The sequence below is a fragment of the Hyla sarda genome, chromosome 3, assembly GCF_029499605.1.
Source record: "Hyla sarda isolate aHylSar1 chromosome 3, aHylSar1.hap1, whole genome shotgun sequence".
Lineage (NCBI taxonomy): Eukaryota > Metazoa > Chordata > Amphibia > Anura > Hylidae > Hyla > Hyla sarda.
The window spans coordinates 261074408-261092999 of record NC_079191.1 but is presented as its reverse complement, the minus strand read 5'-3'; the positions used below and the strand labels follow the sequence as shown (position 1 = coordinate 261092999).

Here is an 18592-nt window from a genome sequence, read left to right as displayed (position 1 = left end):
CTGCAGGGAGAAAGACGCCGTGAGCGCTCCGGGGAGGAGCGGGGACCCGGAGCGCTAGGCGTAACACACCTGCTGCTGTTCTAGACAAATACTGTTTTAAGCATAGCGGGGCGTATTGTACTCCCCTCATATATGCACTAAGTATGTAAGGCAGAGAAGTGCCAGAACGTGTACAGACGAGTGGCAGAGGCCTAAATTCATCAGGCACACGCAGAGGTCGCAGCAGACTAGGGGCGAGTGGCAGTAGGATTCGCAGTGAGAGGACTGAGCTCCCGGTATCAGCTAGCAGCCGTGTCTCGACCAGCAACCCTTCTGCTGTCATTGACTGGTTAACATGATCATCCACTTCATCACAAGTGACATCTGACACCCCAGTCAACAGTCGGTGGGTTCCTCAGACACAACCACCAGTTGGCATGGCCCGGGAGTAGTCCCTGTCCTCCAATTGCCTCTGTCCTATGCTGTTCCTTCCCCCATAGAAGTGTCCTATACTGTGGGTTCAGCTCCACTTTTTAGTCAGGATGATCTACTAGAGGACAGTCAGCAGCTACTGCCCAGCCAAGAAGTGGAGGAGACAAATGCCTCTTTTGCCGCTAGGCGGGCAAGTAGTGATGAGGAGAGTGGCATGGTAGGTGGTGTTGGGAGCGTTCAGGGTCCTGAAGCACACACTGTTGAGGAACCTGAGGAGGACATCAGTAACACGCTGACACAACTCGATGATGATGAAGCCAATCGCACTTGGGAGCCATGTGCAGAAGGGGCTTCATCATCATCATGAGGCAGCAGTTGAGCCAGCAAGGTGGTAGTATGGTTGGCAGTCAGCATGGTGGCAGCAGTGGGAAGTCTGGAGCCAAACAGTTTAAAATATATTTAATCTTTTCAATTGTGAGGTCCTTTGGTCTGGTCAGGCTGCCGCCACCTCTAGGCTGTGTCATTCTGTCACCATATGGTCTACTCTTGCTGCTGCCACCTCCAGGCTTGGTCATTCTGCCGAATTTTGGTCTCCTCATGCTGCTGGGACATTACCTAAAACATATTATGGTATTCTATTTAAAATCTTCAATTTACATTTTAAAATATATCTTTCATCTTTTCAATTGTGAGGCACTATAGTCACATCGAGCTGCTGCCACCTCTAGGCTCTGTCATTGTGCCGCCATGTGACTCCTTGTTATATTGGGTTTTGTGTTCATACAGTATTCGTTCAAAGTAGACACTTCGAGCACCCGGAACATTAAACTTGTGAATCTAATCAAAATCTTAAATTAAAATTTATAAAATTGATGTAATCTTTTCAAGGCTGAGGCCCTATGGCCGCTGACATCATATATTACCTAAGGAATTACAACAAGAAGCCAATCAAACAGGTTGGAGCAATAACAATGAACCATGACTGATTAAATGAAACATTTGTACTTTCACAGTTTCACAGTCGGGTGGGGGGGGGGGTGACGCTGAGAGGCAGGGGCTGGAACAGGTGGTAGCACACCTGACAAAGGACCCCCAGCTCGATTTTAAAGAGTAGCTCCCACTTTTTTTTCTGTCCCTACCTATTGCCCATCTCTCCCTAACCCCCTCCCTGTTTTTCATTTTTTTTTTAACTATATTAAAAATGCCTTTTTGTCTACCTGTTATTGTGCTCACTACCGGTCAGATTTCCCCAGCAGGCACAACGTCACTGATGCCTGTTGGGGGGGCCAACTTCTGCCCTTAGTTCATCTACACAGGGTGCCTCCAGCTGTCTCACCACTACAACTCCCAGCTTGCCCTGACATCTATTGGCTGTCAGGGCATGCTGAGAGTTGTAGTTGTGAAACAGCTGGAGGCACCCTGTGTAGATGAACTAAGGGCGGAAGTTGGCCCCCCCAACCCTGTGAAAACAATAGGTCAATAAGTTAGGGCCGCGCTACCTACCCCCCTCAGTGTTAAAACCCTGAACCCCGCTCTCTCCCAACCCCTGTTTAAAACCACGATCCCCACTCTCCCCTAAACATACATACATACTACAGAGTCCAGCAGTGGTGTGCAGGGGCAGTAGCAGCGTGCAGGGGCAGCATCAGTAGGGACATGTGCGGGAGGAGTGTCTGGCGTGTGAACACAGGGAGCCAATGCGCTCGCTCCCACCTGTCTGATTGACAGGCAGGGAGCGAACGCAGGCTGAATGAATTTGGACCAATTGTTCGGCCGACATCAGTCCGAATTCAGGCGTGACGTCACGCCAGCCTGCAGCCGGCCACTAGGAGGGAGACCCCTTGTGGCCGGTTTTCAAACATAATTTAAAACATTTTAATAAAAAAAAAAAAATTAAAATGCATTGGAGATATGTTGTAGTACATATGTACTACAACATATAAAAAAATAAGTTGATGACAGTGCCCAATTAAGATACAAGTACGAGCTTTTTCACTGCAGCCACTTCTAGCTTTATGCTGGGGCTGCAGTCCCTCCCTTTTGAAGTGGACACTCAGTCATGAGCATGGGTGTGCGCTGGGAGGCAGGAGCTTGGACAGGCAGTAGCTGGCCTCGCGGCGGACTGCCAGCTCGATTTTAAGATACAAGTATTAGCTTTTTCACTGCAGCAACTTATACACTGCTGCAAATTTTATACTATTGGAGCTAGAATTAATATGGCTGCTGGCACCAGACTTGCCCTCCAATGGGTCCTCAATAGAGATGAGCAAATCAAATTGGATGAATCAAATTTAAAAAAAAATCACTCCTCTCTAGTCGTCATCATATATTTCCTCTGGAATAACCACAAGAATCCAATGAAACAGGTTGGAGCGATAACAATGAACCATAACTGATTAAATGAAACACTTGCGGTTCCACACAGAGTAGTCAAGGCGGTGGACTGCCAGCTCGATACCCACCAGAATGGGTACTCAAAAAATGTATGTAAATTCAAATAAAATTAAATAAAAATTACATAAAAAATTTTCTTTATTGACTGCAATTTTGTTGCCATATGGTCTCCCTGATGCCACAGCCAGATGCTCTCCGTCAATGATTCTAATAGCGATGATTCTAATATTATTTCACTAATACAGCACACTCCCTATGCTTTTTAGGACAAGGCAAAGTGCTTTACACCCATATTTAGGCTCTTTGTAGCCCAGAAATAGCCATTTTAATAGGGATTTGCCGCAAATAAATTCGATCAAAACTAATTTTTGGGGAAAATTTGGTCAATCGACCAGATCAAATTTTTCAAAAATTCACTCATCTGGAATTGTTACATTTATAACACTGAAGCAAAAGAAGTTTGCAAATGAAATACGATCTGTGGAGATGTTTATTTCAGCTGTTGCTTTTGAAAGTTTATAGCTCTAAAGTTAGAATAGGCTTAAAATATACTGCTTTAAAGCAAGATTCACCTAACCAGGGAAATGCCGGCAACAAAGTTTCCAATTGTTAATGCAGTAGACTCAATTCTGTGTTAAAATATATGAAAGCACACCTTGAAATGACTGTCCACTATGTTTTACCATTTACTTTTATGTACGTAACCCAATCTGATCTTAAGGAAATGATCACTTCCTTCAGGAGTAAGTGGAGATTGTCACATAGCTATAAATCTGCTATGTCAGTACACATGCACTGAATAATAAAGGATAAATACAATATTAGTAAAAATACTAAATAAACTTGGATTCATTGTTCAACTATTTAGGACTGTATCATGTGTGCACTGTAATAATCCTTTCAGTTTACATAATATTCAAGATAACACATGGTGAAAGTATCAAATGACCTAACTCTGCTACATCAGACAAACCTCATCACTACTACTTCTGACAAATCCAGCTATGCAATTTCTGTATTTCTATAGTACTAAAATGATTTCAATAAATATATTACACAGCAGGAAAACAAACACGCTTTATACTAAGGTCAATATGAAGGAAAGAGTTAAAATCTTACCGATCACAACGTAGCCCTGTATATCCAGGAGGACAAGCATCACAAACTAATCCATGAGTTGGGTCCAGGTGACATGTTGGACTAAAGCTTTGTTGTCGACCAGAGAAGAAACAAGGGAAAATAAATGAAAAGATTAGAAATGTTATCAGCATAGTGGCCCTTGTTCTTCAGAATTCATTACTCTGTAAACATGGAGACCCAGGAAGACTTTCTGCCTTAGACACACACACATTTAGCTTTGGCTCCAGCCAATAGTCGCTGGAATGACTCTACTATTTCTGCCGACACTAGATATAGTACAGTGAGTGGCAGCATCCCAATGGCATGTTATGATGGGGCTTACTTTAGACTGTCACAGATCCTGTTCACTAGTGAATAAGCAGGAATGTACAGCTGTTTGTCTATGCCTGCAGGCCATTGCCAGAATATACTGTGTTACCATGTCACTGAGTTTCAATGAAAAGTGACAATAGTTTCATTAAAACTGAAAATATTCCCAACTGTTATTAAAAGAGCAGCAATATAGACTGACATTTTTGATGCAATTATTGTTGACCCAGTACTATGCGTGTATTTTATAGTAATACAGAACAGGCACAAATAGTACAACTTCAGTATATTGAGGATATGCTATTTCCAGAAAAATATTCTTACCATTTATTTCCCACAGGACTATTTTTGACATATTTGATAAAATCAATGCTTGCTGTAGGAGGTGATCAATTTATGATATTTTTCTCCATTGACATAGTTACATAGTTAGTACGGTTGAAAAAAGACATACGTCCATCAAGTCCAACCAGGGAATTGAAGGGAAGGGTGTAAGGAGATAAAGGAAAGGGATGTAGTTTTATAATTCTGCATAAGCATTAATGTTATTTTGTTCCAGGAATGTATCTAACCCTGTTTTAAAGCTGTTAACTGTTCCTGCTGTGACCAGTTCCTGAGGTAGACCGTTCCACAAATTCACAGTCCTCACGGTATAGAAGGCGTGTCGCCCCTTTAGACTAAACCTTAACTCTTTTTTCATTGATCAGCCATTACATCAAGACCTAATATTGTGTATCCTCCCCCCCCCCCCCCCCCCAACCACCACAATCTTTATTTTTTCTGACCTGATGAAGCCTGGGCTCCACAAGGCCTCTTAATGGGGTATTCCAGAGGAAAACAGTTTTTTTTTTTTTAAATCAACTGGTGCCACAAAGTTAAACAGATTTGTAAATAACTTCTATTTAAAAATCTTAATCATTCCAGTACTTATCAGCTGCTGTATACTACAAAGAAAGTTGTGTAGTTCTTTCCAGTCTGACCACAGTGCTCTCTGCTGACACCTCTGTTCAAGTCAAAAACTGTCCAGAGTAGGAGCGGGACCATCCTGCTATGACACGTGCTCAGCTGCTGAGCGTGATTCTTAGAAGGGGAGTGGGCACAGGACTTACATGCACGCCCAGCATCCTAAAGGTGTTAAGTTGTATTTTTTTAATGGCATCATTTTTGCATACATATAATATATATTTAGAAAGTCTTCAAACCCTGTACATTTTTCTACATTTTGTCATGTCATGGCTATGTGATATGAAATAAAAATTCCCCCATTATTGTGCACTCAATAACCCACAATGAGAAAGTGAAAATAGAATTTTGGTTTTTTTTTTTGCAAATTTATCAAAAAGGAAAAAATTCAATTCAGACACTTTACCAAGAATGCATATGATACATTTTATTTAAAGTAAGGGGAGACTTTATTAATAATATAATCATCACATTAATAAATGCCCCAGAATAAATTTGTTTTTAATCTTGACTTTTAATCTCCTCTGTACTCTAATGAGTGATTTTTTGGACACAGCTGATGCAACCATACAATCATTAGGGCCTTCGGATGTATACATACAGTTGTTTCCGCGCCATCTCCTCCTGCAATATCCATTACATAGTCTTTATACTTGGGTAATACTCTGCTGTGCTTTGTGTTCACAAAATCACAATGTATGCTATTTTGTCAAAACCTAAGCCCATTGCCTACCAATGACCACTTTTCTCAAGTAATTTCTCACTAGGAAACTCCTTATGTGGCATAAAATATTCCTTATGGTAAAAACATGTGGTTGAGTGACGTACAGATGGCTAAATACAGTAAAAACTTAACCCTACTTTTTTTTTTATACTTGCCAGTTTTAGCAATTACACACTCTACACAGTGCACTTTTCGGTAAAAATGACATGTTATCCTAATTCTGTAGCTTCATAGGATTGCAATGATACCCAATTTATATAGGTTTTGATTTATTTTACTAGTCTGCCTGTATAAGCAGAACGTCGATCATACTGATCAATGCTGTGCTTTGTCGATCATACTGATTGCACGTAAAAGTCCCCTATGGGGACAAAGAAATTGCGAATAGATTGAAGACTTGAAGATAAATGTGAATACTAGAAGACTTCTAGGAGACAGACCCTTTTTCAGTCTCTGATTAAATAGGTCAAGTGGGTGAGTGGTGCCCTGGTAAAAACAAAATAAGTGAGGGGGGGATAGAAAACACAATGGCCCTGATTTATCAAAATGTGTAAGGGAACACCTGCAGAGATTTTCCCACAGCAACCAATCTCAGCTCAGCTTTTTTTTTTTTTTTTTTTTTTATCTTGAAGGGGAATTCCCCTGGAATTTTAATTTTTTTTTTTATCAACTAGTGCCAGAAGGTTAAACAGCTTTGTAAATTAGGACAGCAGAAGCCAGTGATAAAATTAACTTCACCTTTATTTTCATCCAGATTAAAACATCGACAAGGATTTGTCTCAGACACAATGGCAATCACATAAAACTCAGGAAACGTCCAGCATGACGCGTTTCAGGTCATGTGACCTTTCATCAGATACATGATGGGTAGTGGAGGCATGGAGAGATATATAGAGCTAAATGGAACAGGTGTGAGTACCGCAGGTGAGGTTTAACTCCATAAGTTCCAATCACTTCGCCACTACAATCATGAAATTGAACATGACATCTGATTTTTCGAACAAAGTCGAATCACACAAAATCCACTTGCGAAAAGACCTTTATACATAAAAAATAATAAAGAAAAGACATCTCATAATGTGGAATAACATCAGACCTTTAATTGAGACCATATGCCTGGAATGTATGTCATCAGTAGATTCAAAAAAACTTCTATATTGTGCAAAAAAAGGTCACCACCCCTTTCTGGTTGCTGAACTACTTCGATACTATAAAACTGGAAATCAGACACATCACCTGAATGTAAAGTTCTAAAATGTTTTGACACATTCAAGGTATTGGTGTAACATGTACTGTTAACCCCTCTCAGGTGTTCTTGAATCCTTTTTTTCAAAGCTCTTTTTGTGCTGCCAATATAGGAAACGTTGCAACTTCTGCAGTAGATCCTATATACTACATATGTGGACTGGAAGTTGCTGAACTGTTGAACAGCAACAGGTTTAAGATCATTCATAGCTATTGAAGAAATGTTAACCGCATGTTCACACACAACACATCTAGTTTATCCGCACTTAAAAAATCCTTTCAGATTTAGCCAAGATGAGCAAGTGTTAGATTTGTGTGAAGAAGGAAGCGCACTAGGAGATAACAAACTTGCTAGATCTACTGGAAAAATTTACACCATGTTGCAAATGTTTATTTAAAGTAGGATCCTGCTGTAAAACAAGCAAAAATGTTATGATATTGTTTTTGATAGTATTGAATTTCACACTATATGTGGTAACAAATGTGGGCTTGAAGGAGGGTATTTCAGATATTTTTTGATGTTTTCATTTAGCTTTAAGAAGATCGTTCTTAGATTTCAACTGGACCTTGCGCTTGGCTCTATTAAGAGTCCAGGGCTAATAGCCCCTATCACGCAATCAATGACAAACCGTGTTAGACTCGATATGATACAACACTTCAGTTGAACAATTTCTTTGAGCCTGTGTCAACTCACCCACAGGGACGGCTAAACCCATATGTTTGGGGTGGCACGATTCCGCTCGGAGAATAGTGTTACCAGCAGTAGGCTTTCTAAAGGTGCTGGTGTGAACATGTCCCTCACTAGCCTGCAGCAAAATATCCAAAAAAGGTGTAGTAGATTTATGCCAGGAATGTGTAAAAATCAAATTGTGAGGATTGTTATTGACATATTCAACAAAAGAAGACGCTTCATGCTCAGAGGATGACCATTTAATAATAACAACGTAATCCACAAACCTCCCATACCATACAATATGGGAGGAAAAGGGATTGACGTAATTGAAAATGTATTGCAGTTCCCACCAGTGGACAAAACTATGTCACTGATGGAAAGGACTTAGCATCCGTACTCTGAACATAGAATTGTTCTTGAAAGTTAAAAATTATGCATGATATGCATGATATCCGAAACTGCTCTCAAGGATAATGAATGGGGTAAGGAAGAATAAAGAGATTCTATGTCAATTGTAAGCCATGAATATGATGGACACCATTTGATATCATTCATAATGGACAACAGATGCTGCAAATCTTTGCTATGACTAGGACACATGGTAACAAGGGGTTGTAAAAGGGAATCAACGCATTCACAGAGAGGTTCATTCAAGGAACCGATTCCCGCATAGGCGTCGGGAATCGGTCCTTGTGTGTTTTTGGTAATGAATGGAGGATTGGAGTGATGGGATTTAAGCAATAGGTGTGTAGGTCCTTATGTCACTCAAAATAGTATAATTCTGTGTCCATGCAAATGACTGCCCCCCCCCCCCCCTTGTCTGCAGTATGTATTGTCCAATTGTCATTATACCTAAGTTCCTTGAGGGCAATTCTTTTGGACTTTTTTCAAATTGTCAACCTTAGAGCTAGCACAATTCTGTTTCAACTCAATTAACTCTTTCATGACCAGGTCCGGAAAAGTGTCCATAACCGGACTTCTCGAATGAACCGGATAAAAATCAAGGTTTTTGGTTTTGAAAGATGGATATCTGGACATGAGTGGGCCCTGTCACCGTATTTTAAAATCAAGGGACATAAAAGCACATAAGGCATTTTGTTCCTGAAAAGAAGAAAAATTTGTTAATGGCATAACCACATTTTCTTCACATTGTGAGATTCCATTACAGGAATCAATATCAACTGAATCAAAATGTCTTTTCAGAGTTTAAGTCCTGATAAATTTGTTAATGTCCAAAATAGTGTTATACAGATTAAAGTGGGTAGTGGGAGAAAAACCAAGTCTTTTCATTAATACAGCAATATGAGAAGAATTAAACGTAGGTGGTGACAAAATGATGATGTCCGAAAACGCGCTTACTTGTTGCGTCTTTTGTTCTCTCTATGCGATCTTCTTGGATTTGTGCTTGCAGCCCCCCTTTGCTTGCATTTTTTGAGCACCTTTGGTCTGCAGATGAAACAACAGGAACATTGGAGGCAGTACGATTATTCGAAATGTTAGAAATGTCCAAGGTATCAGATTGAGTATCAGAAGTTTCTGATTCAGCAGAACTGAAGGTGACATGTTGATTTCCACGTTTAGGATAATATCTTTTTCGTGAAGTAGATGATTTGTCACCTTTCTTAAGAATGGACTTAGAAGGAAATAACTTGTCTCAGGCTCCCCATGCGCATACTTTGTTGGATTGATGATCATGCAGATCCCTTTGAAACTTGCTTTTTTTTTTTTCCGTTTCTTCACCGATGTTGATGGTGGGAACTTTCTTCAGGCGTAAGCCCCTTAGAATAAGTCCATTTGACAAATAAGTTTCCATAGTAGTGACTTCCCACCACAATTTTGTTTCTTTCACAAGTAACTTGTGTGAGTAACTTCCAGTGAGTTAAGGTGCATTTTGATTTTAATGTCTCGAGATGTTTGATCCATTTCAAGAGCCACATCACACCATTCAATCCGATTTTCAACGGAGAAGTAAACCCTTGTTTGGAATCGGAGATACGGCGTTGGTCTCTAATGGTGAAGACATGATGGATAGGGAAGGTGTGAGGTACACCTAGACACAGTTCATGTATGGAGCAGAAGATGTCAGCTCACCCAGTCTTTTCGCACAGCAAAGAAATCTCCAGCGATTTGGATCTACTCCTTCAGCCATATTTCTCAATTTAAGGTCTGACGTTATTATATATTGTTAGATGTCTTTTCTTTATTATTTTTTATGTATAAAGGTTTTTTTGCAAGTGGATTTTGTATGATTCGACTTTGTTCGAAAAATCATATATAATGTTCGATTTCATGATTGTAGTGGCCAAATGTTTGGAACTCGGAACTTATGGGGTTAAACCTTCACCTGCTGTACTCACACCTGTTCTATTTCACTCTATACATCTCTCCATCCCCCCACTACCCATCATGCATCTGATGAAAGGTCACATGACCTGAAACGCATCATGCTGGATGTTTCCTTGATTAAGGACTGGAATTTTTTCTATTCCTTCAAAACGCAAAACATCTACATAGTTGTTATGCGTTTCGTATCTTTTTGATCCATACACGACCCATAGTTTATACGTTTCTATGGTTACTCACGTTATCCACGGATTTCCATAAAAGGGCAACGCTATGACGTGAACGTTGAGGCCGGAAGAAGGACATTCCTACGTCCGAAACAGCCGGCGTAACCTCTGAGCGCCCCTTACCGTCTCCGTCTATGTCGTGGTGATCCCGGACCTCGGGCCTGCAGCTGTTTACCCGCGGTGAGTGCACGCTACCTCTTTACATTGTATTGTTTGATACTTTATCTAGTGTGTGCACCCCGAAGGTGCTGCGTTGTTACTTATCGGGTCCGGAGGCTGCCAGTGTACACCAGCGGTATCGTATATCTGCATGTTTAGCTGCACGGTGTGCTCTCTCCCTTTCTAGTGGCTTAAGGCTAATTAACAAATATGTTTACATTTCTGGCACCAGTTTATTTAAAAAAAAAAAAACTATACCATGTTCCTCAGACACAACCCTCAGTTGGCATAGCCCACGAATAGTCCCTGTCCTCCCATTGTCTCTGTCCTATGCTGTTCCCGCCTCCACAGAAGTATCTTATGCTGTGGGTTCAACTCCACCATTTAGTGAGGACGATCTAGAGGACAGTCAGCAGCTACTGCCAATACAAGAATTGGAGGAGACATCCGTTGCATCCTACGCTACGCGGGCAAGTAGTGATGAGGAGAGTGGCGTAGGAGGTGGTGTTGCGAGCATTCAGGCTCCTGAAGCAGACACTGTTGAGGAACCTGAGGATGACATCAGTGACGTGCAGACACAACTTGATGATGATGAAGCAGATCGCACTTGGGAGCTGGGTTCAGAAGGGGCTTCATCATCATCATCATCAGTAGAAGAGGGGTTGCAGGGTGCCCGAGAGGCAGCAGCTGAGCCAGCAAGGTGGTTGCATGGTTGGCAGTCAACATGGTGGCAGAAGTGGAAAGTCTGGAGCTAAACGTGCCAGGGGTAGATCACCTGCTTCGCGGAAGCCTACCGTCCCGGGAGGTAGTGAAACAGGTTCCTGGAGTCAGCGACAGTAGCAGTCAATCAGCGCAGAATGTTGGTGGGAAAATGAGCTACTCGGCAGTGTGGCAGTATTTCATCCAGCACCCGGAGAAGGTTAACCTGGCCACATGCAAGATGTGTCTGCAGAAGCGTGCCCAGGGTCCCAATGCTGGCACCACGGCCCTGTGTCAACATATGCTGCATCACCATAAAGTGGCCTGGGAGAACCGTGGCTCCAATGTGGTGGTCCAGACTGCTGCATCACCCAGTGGCATGCCACTCCCTGTTTCAGCGAGCCAAGGCTCCACCACCTCAGCCAAAGGGAGCTGTGTATAATACCCATCTTCTGTTGTTGCAGATTCTCCTGCTCCTCCCACTTTGAGTCAGTCATTCCACCAGCAATACAGTGACGATGTGCCCACTCATCCAACTGTGCAAAAGCTGAATGTGCTCCTGCCCAAGTTGCTGGTGCTACAGTCCCTACCTTTTCAAGTCGTGGACTCTGCACCTTTCAGAGAACTGATGGCTTGTGCCGAGGCGAGGTCTTTCTTTGCGAAGAAGGCAATACCTGCCCAGCAAAATTTTGTGGAACAGAAGGTGGGCCAGTCCTTCAGCCTGTCTGTGTGTACCAAAGTGCACGGCAGTGCCGACATGTGGAGCTGTAACTACGATCACGGACAATACATGTCCTTTAAGGCCCACTGGATAATTGTAGTTCCTGCCCAGCCACAAGAACAGCAACTTCAACAGGTCACGCCGCTTCTGCCTCCACACTCTCAGGCCATTGGTGTGCGACTCCGCCTCCTCATCCTCCACTGTGTCCTCAGCCTCCACTGCACAGACAAGTCTCAGTGCCCCTCCAGCATGCCATGTGTGCAGGGCACGGCGGTGTCACGCTGTTCTTTACATGGTCTGCCTTGGCGAACGGAGTCACACAGGGGGGGAACTGCTAAAAGTCATTCATGAAGAAATGAAATCATGGCTTACTCCGCGAAAACTGGAAATGGGAACCATGGTGACCAACATCGGGAAGAACATCTTGTCTGCGCTGCGACAAGGAAGCCTGAGACATGCGCCCTGCATGGCACATGTGTTCAATCTGGTTGTCAAGAGGTTCCAGAAATGTTCCCCCCATCTGCAAGACATCCTAACAATGGGAAGGAAACTTTGCATGCACTTGAGCCACTCGTACACCGCAAATCAAACCCTCCTTGAGCTTCAGCGTCAGAACGGCATTCCCCAACATAGTCTGATTTGCATCGTTCCACATGTTGGAATTCCACCCTCCATATGTTGGACCGACTATACGAACAGAGAAAAGCTATGACCGATTTCTTGATGATCCAAGCGGATAGGGAGACTCCCCTGTATAACTTCAATGTCACCCAGTGGCAGCTCACACGTGACAACTGCTGTTTGCTCAGGCCCTTTGAAGAAGCCACATTATTAGTAAGTCGCCAGGATTACGGGATGAACAATGTCATTCCACTGCTTCATTTCCTACAATAGATGGTGGAAACAATGGCTGGTCAGGGCACTGGAGACGTGGCGCCTACATCTCATGGCCACATGAGACCTGTGGGGGCTGAACTGGAGGAGGAGGAGGAGTGGGAGGGGCACAGTAGAGCAAAGCTTAGGTTTTGCGAGATGGGTGCTTTTTAGTCATCTGATGGGAGAGGAGGAGCAGGAGCAGCTAAGGGAGCTAGAGGGCTATGAAAAAGGCATGACACAGGACCCAGAAACATTGTGGCAGTATGCAGTGGAAATGGAGGCAGGGAGTCCATCTGAGTCACTTGCACAAATGGCAGGATGCATGCTCAATTGCTTGCGTAGTGACCGCCGAATTGTCACCATTCGGCAGCGGGATGACTTCTGGCTCTCCCCCTTATTGGACCTTCGCTACCGGCACAAAGTGGGGGCCTTTTTCATACCCACTGTAAGGAGGACAAACTGACCTACTACAACTGACCTACTACAGAGACATCCTATGTAGTCAGTTGGCCGATTTTTTATCTGTGCCATCGTCCATCCTCTCGCAGGTCTGACTGGTCCCTCTGCGTCCACCTGCCATGGCTGCTGGGGAGGGGTCGGGTGGCAGGAGCAGTACCAGTTCCATCAGCAGCAGTCTGAGTCTACAGTCGTTGATGAGTAACTTTCTTCACCTGCATAGTGAAGCAACTCATCATCAGCAGGTAGACCTGGAGCAGGACCTGAACCAGCAGGTAATAGCATTCCTTGACATGACCATGCCAACACACCTTGACGATTTGCAGGACTTCTGGGCAGCCAAACTTGATTTGTGGCTGTAACTAGCAGAGTTTGCCCTTGAAAAGCTTTCCTACCCAGCCAGTAGTGTGCCATCAAAGCCGGTGTTTAGTGCAGGCGAGAACTCGTCTACACATGAAAAATGTGCAGAGACTGACCTTTGTGACGATGAATCAAGCATGGACCAGCCAGGATTTCCACCCACCAATGCCTGATGCATCAGAAAAGATTGAACATGGTGCCACACCAACACTTCACAAATATGGATAGTGCAAAACATGTTTAAGGTGCTGCTCACCATCAGACCACAAGTAAGTATTGAGGATATGCAGTAGCTAAAACGTAACTTTTCTTAAAATATACATATTCAAATAATTTTTTTTTAAATCAAACAAAAGGAAAGGTGTACAAAAAACACCATGTGCCACCTACACCACCAAGTATTGATGTGATGCAAAGCCCTGTAAAAGGTGGAAGGAAACAACTTATTGTCCATTGTATCCGGTGGGGGTTAACACTTCCCCTGTAAGGCCCTACTCTCGCATTATTAATTACCTTCTTGGCAAGTGTTACTTGCCATAAAAAGGGTGTCCCCACACAGGAACCTCTCCCTATTTCCACCTAAAAACCTTGGGAAATGGCAGTGTTTGAAGGTGGAAATAAAGAGAGGTTCCTGTGTGGGGCCGCCCTTTTTAGGGCGAGTAACACTTGCCAAGAAGGAAATTTATATTGCGAGTATAGGGCCTTACAGGGGAAGTGTTGGACCATATGTTGTTCCCTTCCACTCTTTAGAAGTCTTTGTATCCCATCATTACTTGGTGGTGTAGGTGGCACATGGTGTTTTTTGCACACCTTTCCTTTGGTGTGATTAAAAAAAAAATTTGGGTCCATATATTTTATCCTAAGCACATTATTAAAAGTTACGTTTTATGTAATACATATCTTCAATACTTACTTGTGCACACTAACACTTTTACAAAAGAAACCTTTTTCTTCTGCCTACCTGCTACTATTCTGATCCTGCGACCCACCTAATGCCACATATCTAATGCCAAGTTCTCCTTTTTTACCCACCTTTGTCACCAGGTCACCTTCAGGACTTCTGATGCTGCTGCCACCTCCAGGCTGTCGCATTCTGGCACTATGTGTTCTCCTCATGCTACCGCCACCTGCACGCTGTGACATTCAGCCACTATGTAATCGTCTCAAGCTGCCGCCACCTCCAGGCTGTGTCATTCAGCCACTATTTTTTCTTCTCATGCTGCCGCCACCTCCACGTTGTTATTCAGCAACTATATGTTCTCCTCATGCTTCCGCCACCTCCACGCTGTGTCATTCAGCCACTATATGTTCTCCTCATGCTGCCGCCAACTCCAGGCTGTGTCATTCAGCCACTCTGTGTTCTTCCTCACGCTGCTGCCACCCTGATGCTGTGCCATTCATCCACTATGTGGTCTCCTCATGCTGCCGCAAACTCCAGGCTGTTTCATTCAGCCACTATGTAATCTTCTCAAGCTGCCGCCACCTCCAGGCTGTGTCATTCAGCCACTATTTGTTCTCCTCATGCTGCCGCCACCTCCACGTTGTTATTCAGCAACTATATGTTCTCCTCATGCTTCCGCCACCTCCACGCTGTGTCATTCAGCCACTATATGTTCTCCTCATGCTGCCACCAACTTCAGGCTGTGTCATTCAGCCACTCTGTGTTCTTCCTCACGCTGCTGCCACCCTGATGCTGTGCCATTCATCCACTATGTGGTCTCCTCATGCTGCCGCAAACTCCAGGCTGTTTCATTCAGCCACTATGTAATCTTCTCAAGCTGCCGCCACCTCCAGGCTGTGTCATTCAGCCACTATTTGTTCTCCTCATGCTGCCGCCACCTCCACGCTGTGTCATTCAGCCACTACATGGTCTCCTCATACTGCCGCTACCTCCATGCTGTGGGATTCAGGCACTATATGGCCTCCTCATGCTGCCGCCACCTCCATGCTGTGTCATTCAGGAACTATGTGGTCTTCTCATGTTGCCGCCAACTCCAGGCTGTGTCATTAAGCCACTATATGTTCTCCTCATGCTGCCACAACATCCATGCTGTGTCATTCAACCACTACATGTTCTCCTCATGCTGCCGCTACCTCCATACAGTGTCAATCAGCCACTATTTGGTCTATTAATACTGCTGCCACCTCCACGCTGTGTCATCCAGCCATTATATGTTCTCATCATGCTGCCGCCACTTCCTTGCTGTGTCATTCAGCAAATGTATGGTCTCCTCATACTGATGCTAACTCCAGGGTCTGTCATTGTGCCGCCATGTGACATGTGACTCCTTGTAAGATTTGGTATTTTGTAACCACACTATTTATTCAAAGTAAATACGGGGACCCGGGACATTATTCTTGGGAGTGTAATATTAAATTTAAATTTCAAAAATTCTATGTAATCTTTTCAGGACTGAGGCCCTATGGTCGTCAACGTCATAGATTAGCTGTGGAATTACCACAGTTGGAGTGATTACAATGAACCATAACTGATTAAATGAAACATTTGCAGTTCCACAAAGAGTAAGACAGTGGCGAGGGGCGGGTGTGCTGAGAGGTACGAGCTGGAACAGGTTGTAGCTCGCCTCGCGACGGACCGCCAGCTCGATGCTCACCAGAATGGGTACTCAAAAAATTTTAATAAATTCAAATTCTATTACATTAAAAATATCCTTATTCTCTTCAATTATGACGCTATATGGTCTCCCTGCTGCCAAATCCAGATGCTCTTCGGCAGTGATTACAATAGAGATGCCTGTAATCTGCATGTCATACTGAATAACAGTATTATTTCCCTAACACAGCACACTCCCTATGCATGTTAGGACAAGGCAAAGTGTTCTACAGCCCTCTTGAGGCTCTCTGTAGGCCAGAAATAGCAATTTTTAATAGCGATTTGCCGCAAATAAATTGTTATCCAAACAGATTTTTTGAGAAATTTTTTCAAAAATTCGCTCATCTATAATGAAAACCCTTAAAATAGTCCATTAAACGGCTGTTACAGAATCCCCTACGGCCGTCACAAAATCCCATTATAGTCTATGGGATTTTTACATTATCCGTTTCAACCCGTCATAGCCCGTTATTAATAACGGACGTTATTTTGTGACGGGGTAAAGAACAGAAGAAATAGTGAATGCATCTCCCATTCTCCCATTACAAAACAACGTCCATTATTAATAATGGGCTATGACGGGTTAAAACGTGTAATGTAAAAATCCCATAGACTATAATAGGATTTTGTAACAGCCGTTTTTTAATGGTTTTATTAAAGAGGATGTCAGGTACGGACTATTCCTATTCCATCCTGCCCGGGCTGCAAAATAAGAGAAAACAAACATTCACTTACCTTCCTACATTCCCGCATAGCTCATTAACAGCTGATCGGTTGGCCGAGGCCGCAGTGATGTCCCGCCTCGGCCAGTGATTGGAAGTAGAGAGCCCGGCCGACCGATCAGCTGTAGCGGAGCTTCAAGGAAACGTAGGAAGGTAAGTGAAAGTTTGTTTTCTCATTTTTTCCAGCCCAGGCAGGATGGAATATGAATAGTCCGTACCAGACATCTCCTTTAATGAGTCATTATAACGGATCTTTAAAACAGACATTTCTATTGTGTGAAAGCAACCTAAGCATAATTAGAAAACTAACTAAACCCAGGCCTATTTAATCAGCAGGAGACTGCAAATGGGTCTGTTCCTAGCAGTCTTCCAGTCCACAGACTGGGAGCACATGGTAAGTAAGCTTTGCCATGGAGCCTTGTCTGTGGGGTGGCACCCCTCAGAGCATGGGGTTGGTTGGGCAGTTATGGGGCTTCTTGGCCACTGGGCAGTTCCCCATATGGGCACTAGTGTTGTGAGAGTGGTGGTCACTGCCCAGTGCTATGCCTTTTTAAGTTAGGGATGTTGGGTACCAGCTCTACCCAGGTAACTGTGGCATGGAGTGAGCAGGCTTGAATTTTTTGATTAAAACATACTCTGACCACCTATTAGTTTTATAATTGTTCTTATCTTTACATAAGACATGGAAGTGTGCCCAAACAATCCTATACTATATTATCATACACCCTTCTTCTTACCATGTAAAAATGATCATTATTTGGGGCAATACATTTAAAAAAGCACAACAAATTACTAGTGAAGTGTGTTTTTTTATTTATTTAACCTATTAGTTACCACCAGGTATCACCCATTGACCCCTATCCAGACATGTTGCTATATCTCTGAAATTATCATTGCCTTAAAGACAGCTTAGAGGTCCATAGATATACTCCTAGGTGACCTAACAGTGTTATAAAGGGCTTTTAGTGCTCTTAGACAGTGTTATACTGTGCACATGTTTTGGGCTATTGGTGAAGTTCAGGTTCAGACAGAACAAGTTTTGGTAGCTCCCAAATTTTTTGTCAGAGTTCAGTGTTAATCTTTCAAAAGTTCTCTCATCTATAACCCTGACTTAAAGGGGTACTCCTGTGAACTCTCTGCTGACATCTCTGTCCATTTTAGCAACTGTCCAGAACAGCATATGTTTGCTATGGGGATTTCCTTTTACTCTGGACAGTTCCTAAAATGGACAGAGATGTCAGCAGAGAGCACTGTGCTCATGATGTCAGCAGACAGCTCTGTGTTTCAAAAAGAAAAGAATTTCCACTGTAGTATTCAGCAGTTAATAAGTACAGGAAGGATTAAGAATTTTTTAATAGAAGTAATTTACAAATCTGTTTAACTTTCTGGCACCAGTTGATAAAAAAAAAAAAAAAAAGTTTTTCATCGGAGTACCCCATTAAATGTTCTAGTAAAGATGTTCTGTTTTCTTTGTTGCTTCTATATGTACATCTGTACATCTCTTAGGTGAAACTATAGTGAATCATATTTTTACAGGATATTTTTTTGTTTTGTAT

General features: G+C 43.0%; 1 protein-coding gene across 2 annotated transcripts in view; it reads right to left on the bottom strand.

The window, feature by feature from the left end:
- The window catches only part of LAMA2 (laminin subunit alpha 2), a 943701-nt gene that overhangs the window by 345123 nt on the left and 579986 nt on the right, over positions 1–18592 (bottom strand). For both annotated transcript variants that reach the window (XM_056566521.1, XM_056566522.1), the window contains one exon: positions 3925–4011. In XM_056566521.1, the coding sequence (XP_056422496.1) occupies positions 3925–4011 (87 nt within the window). The remainder of the gene's footprint in view (positions 1–3924; positions 4012–18592) is intronic.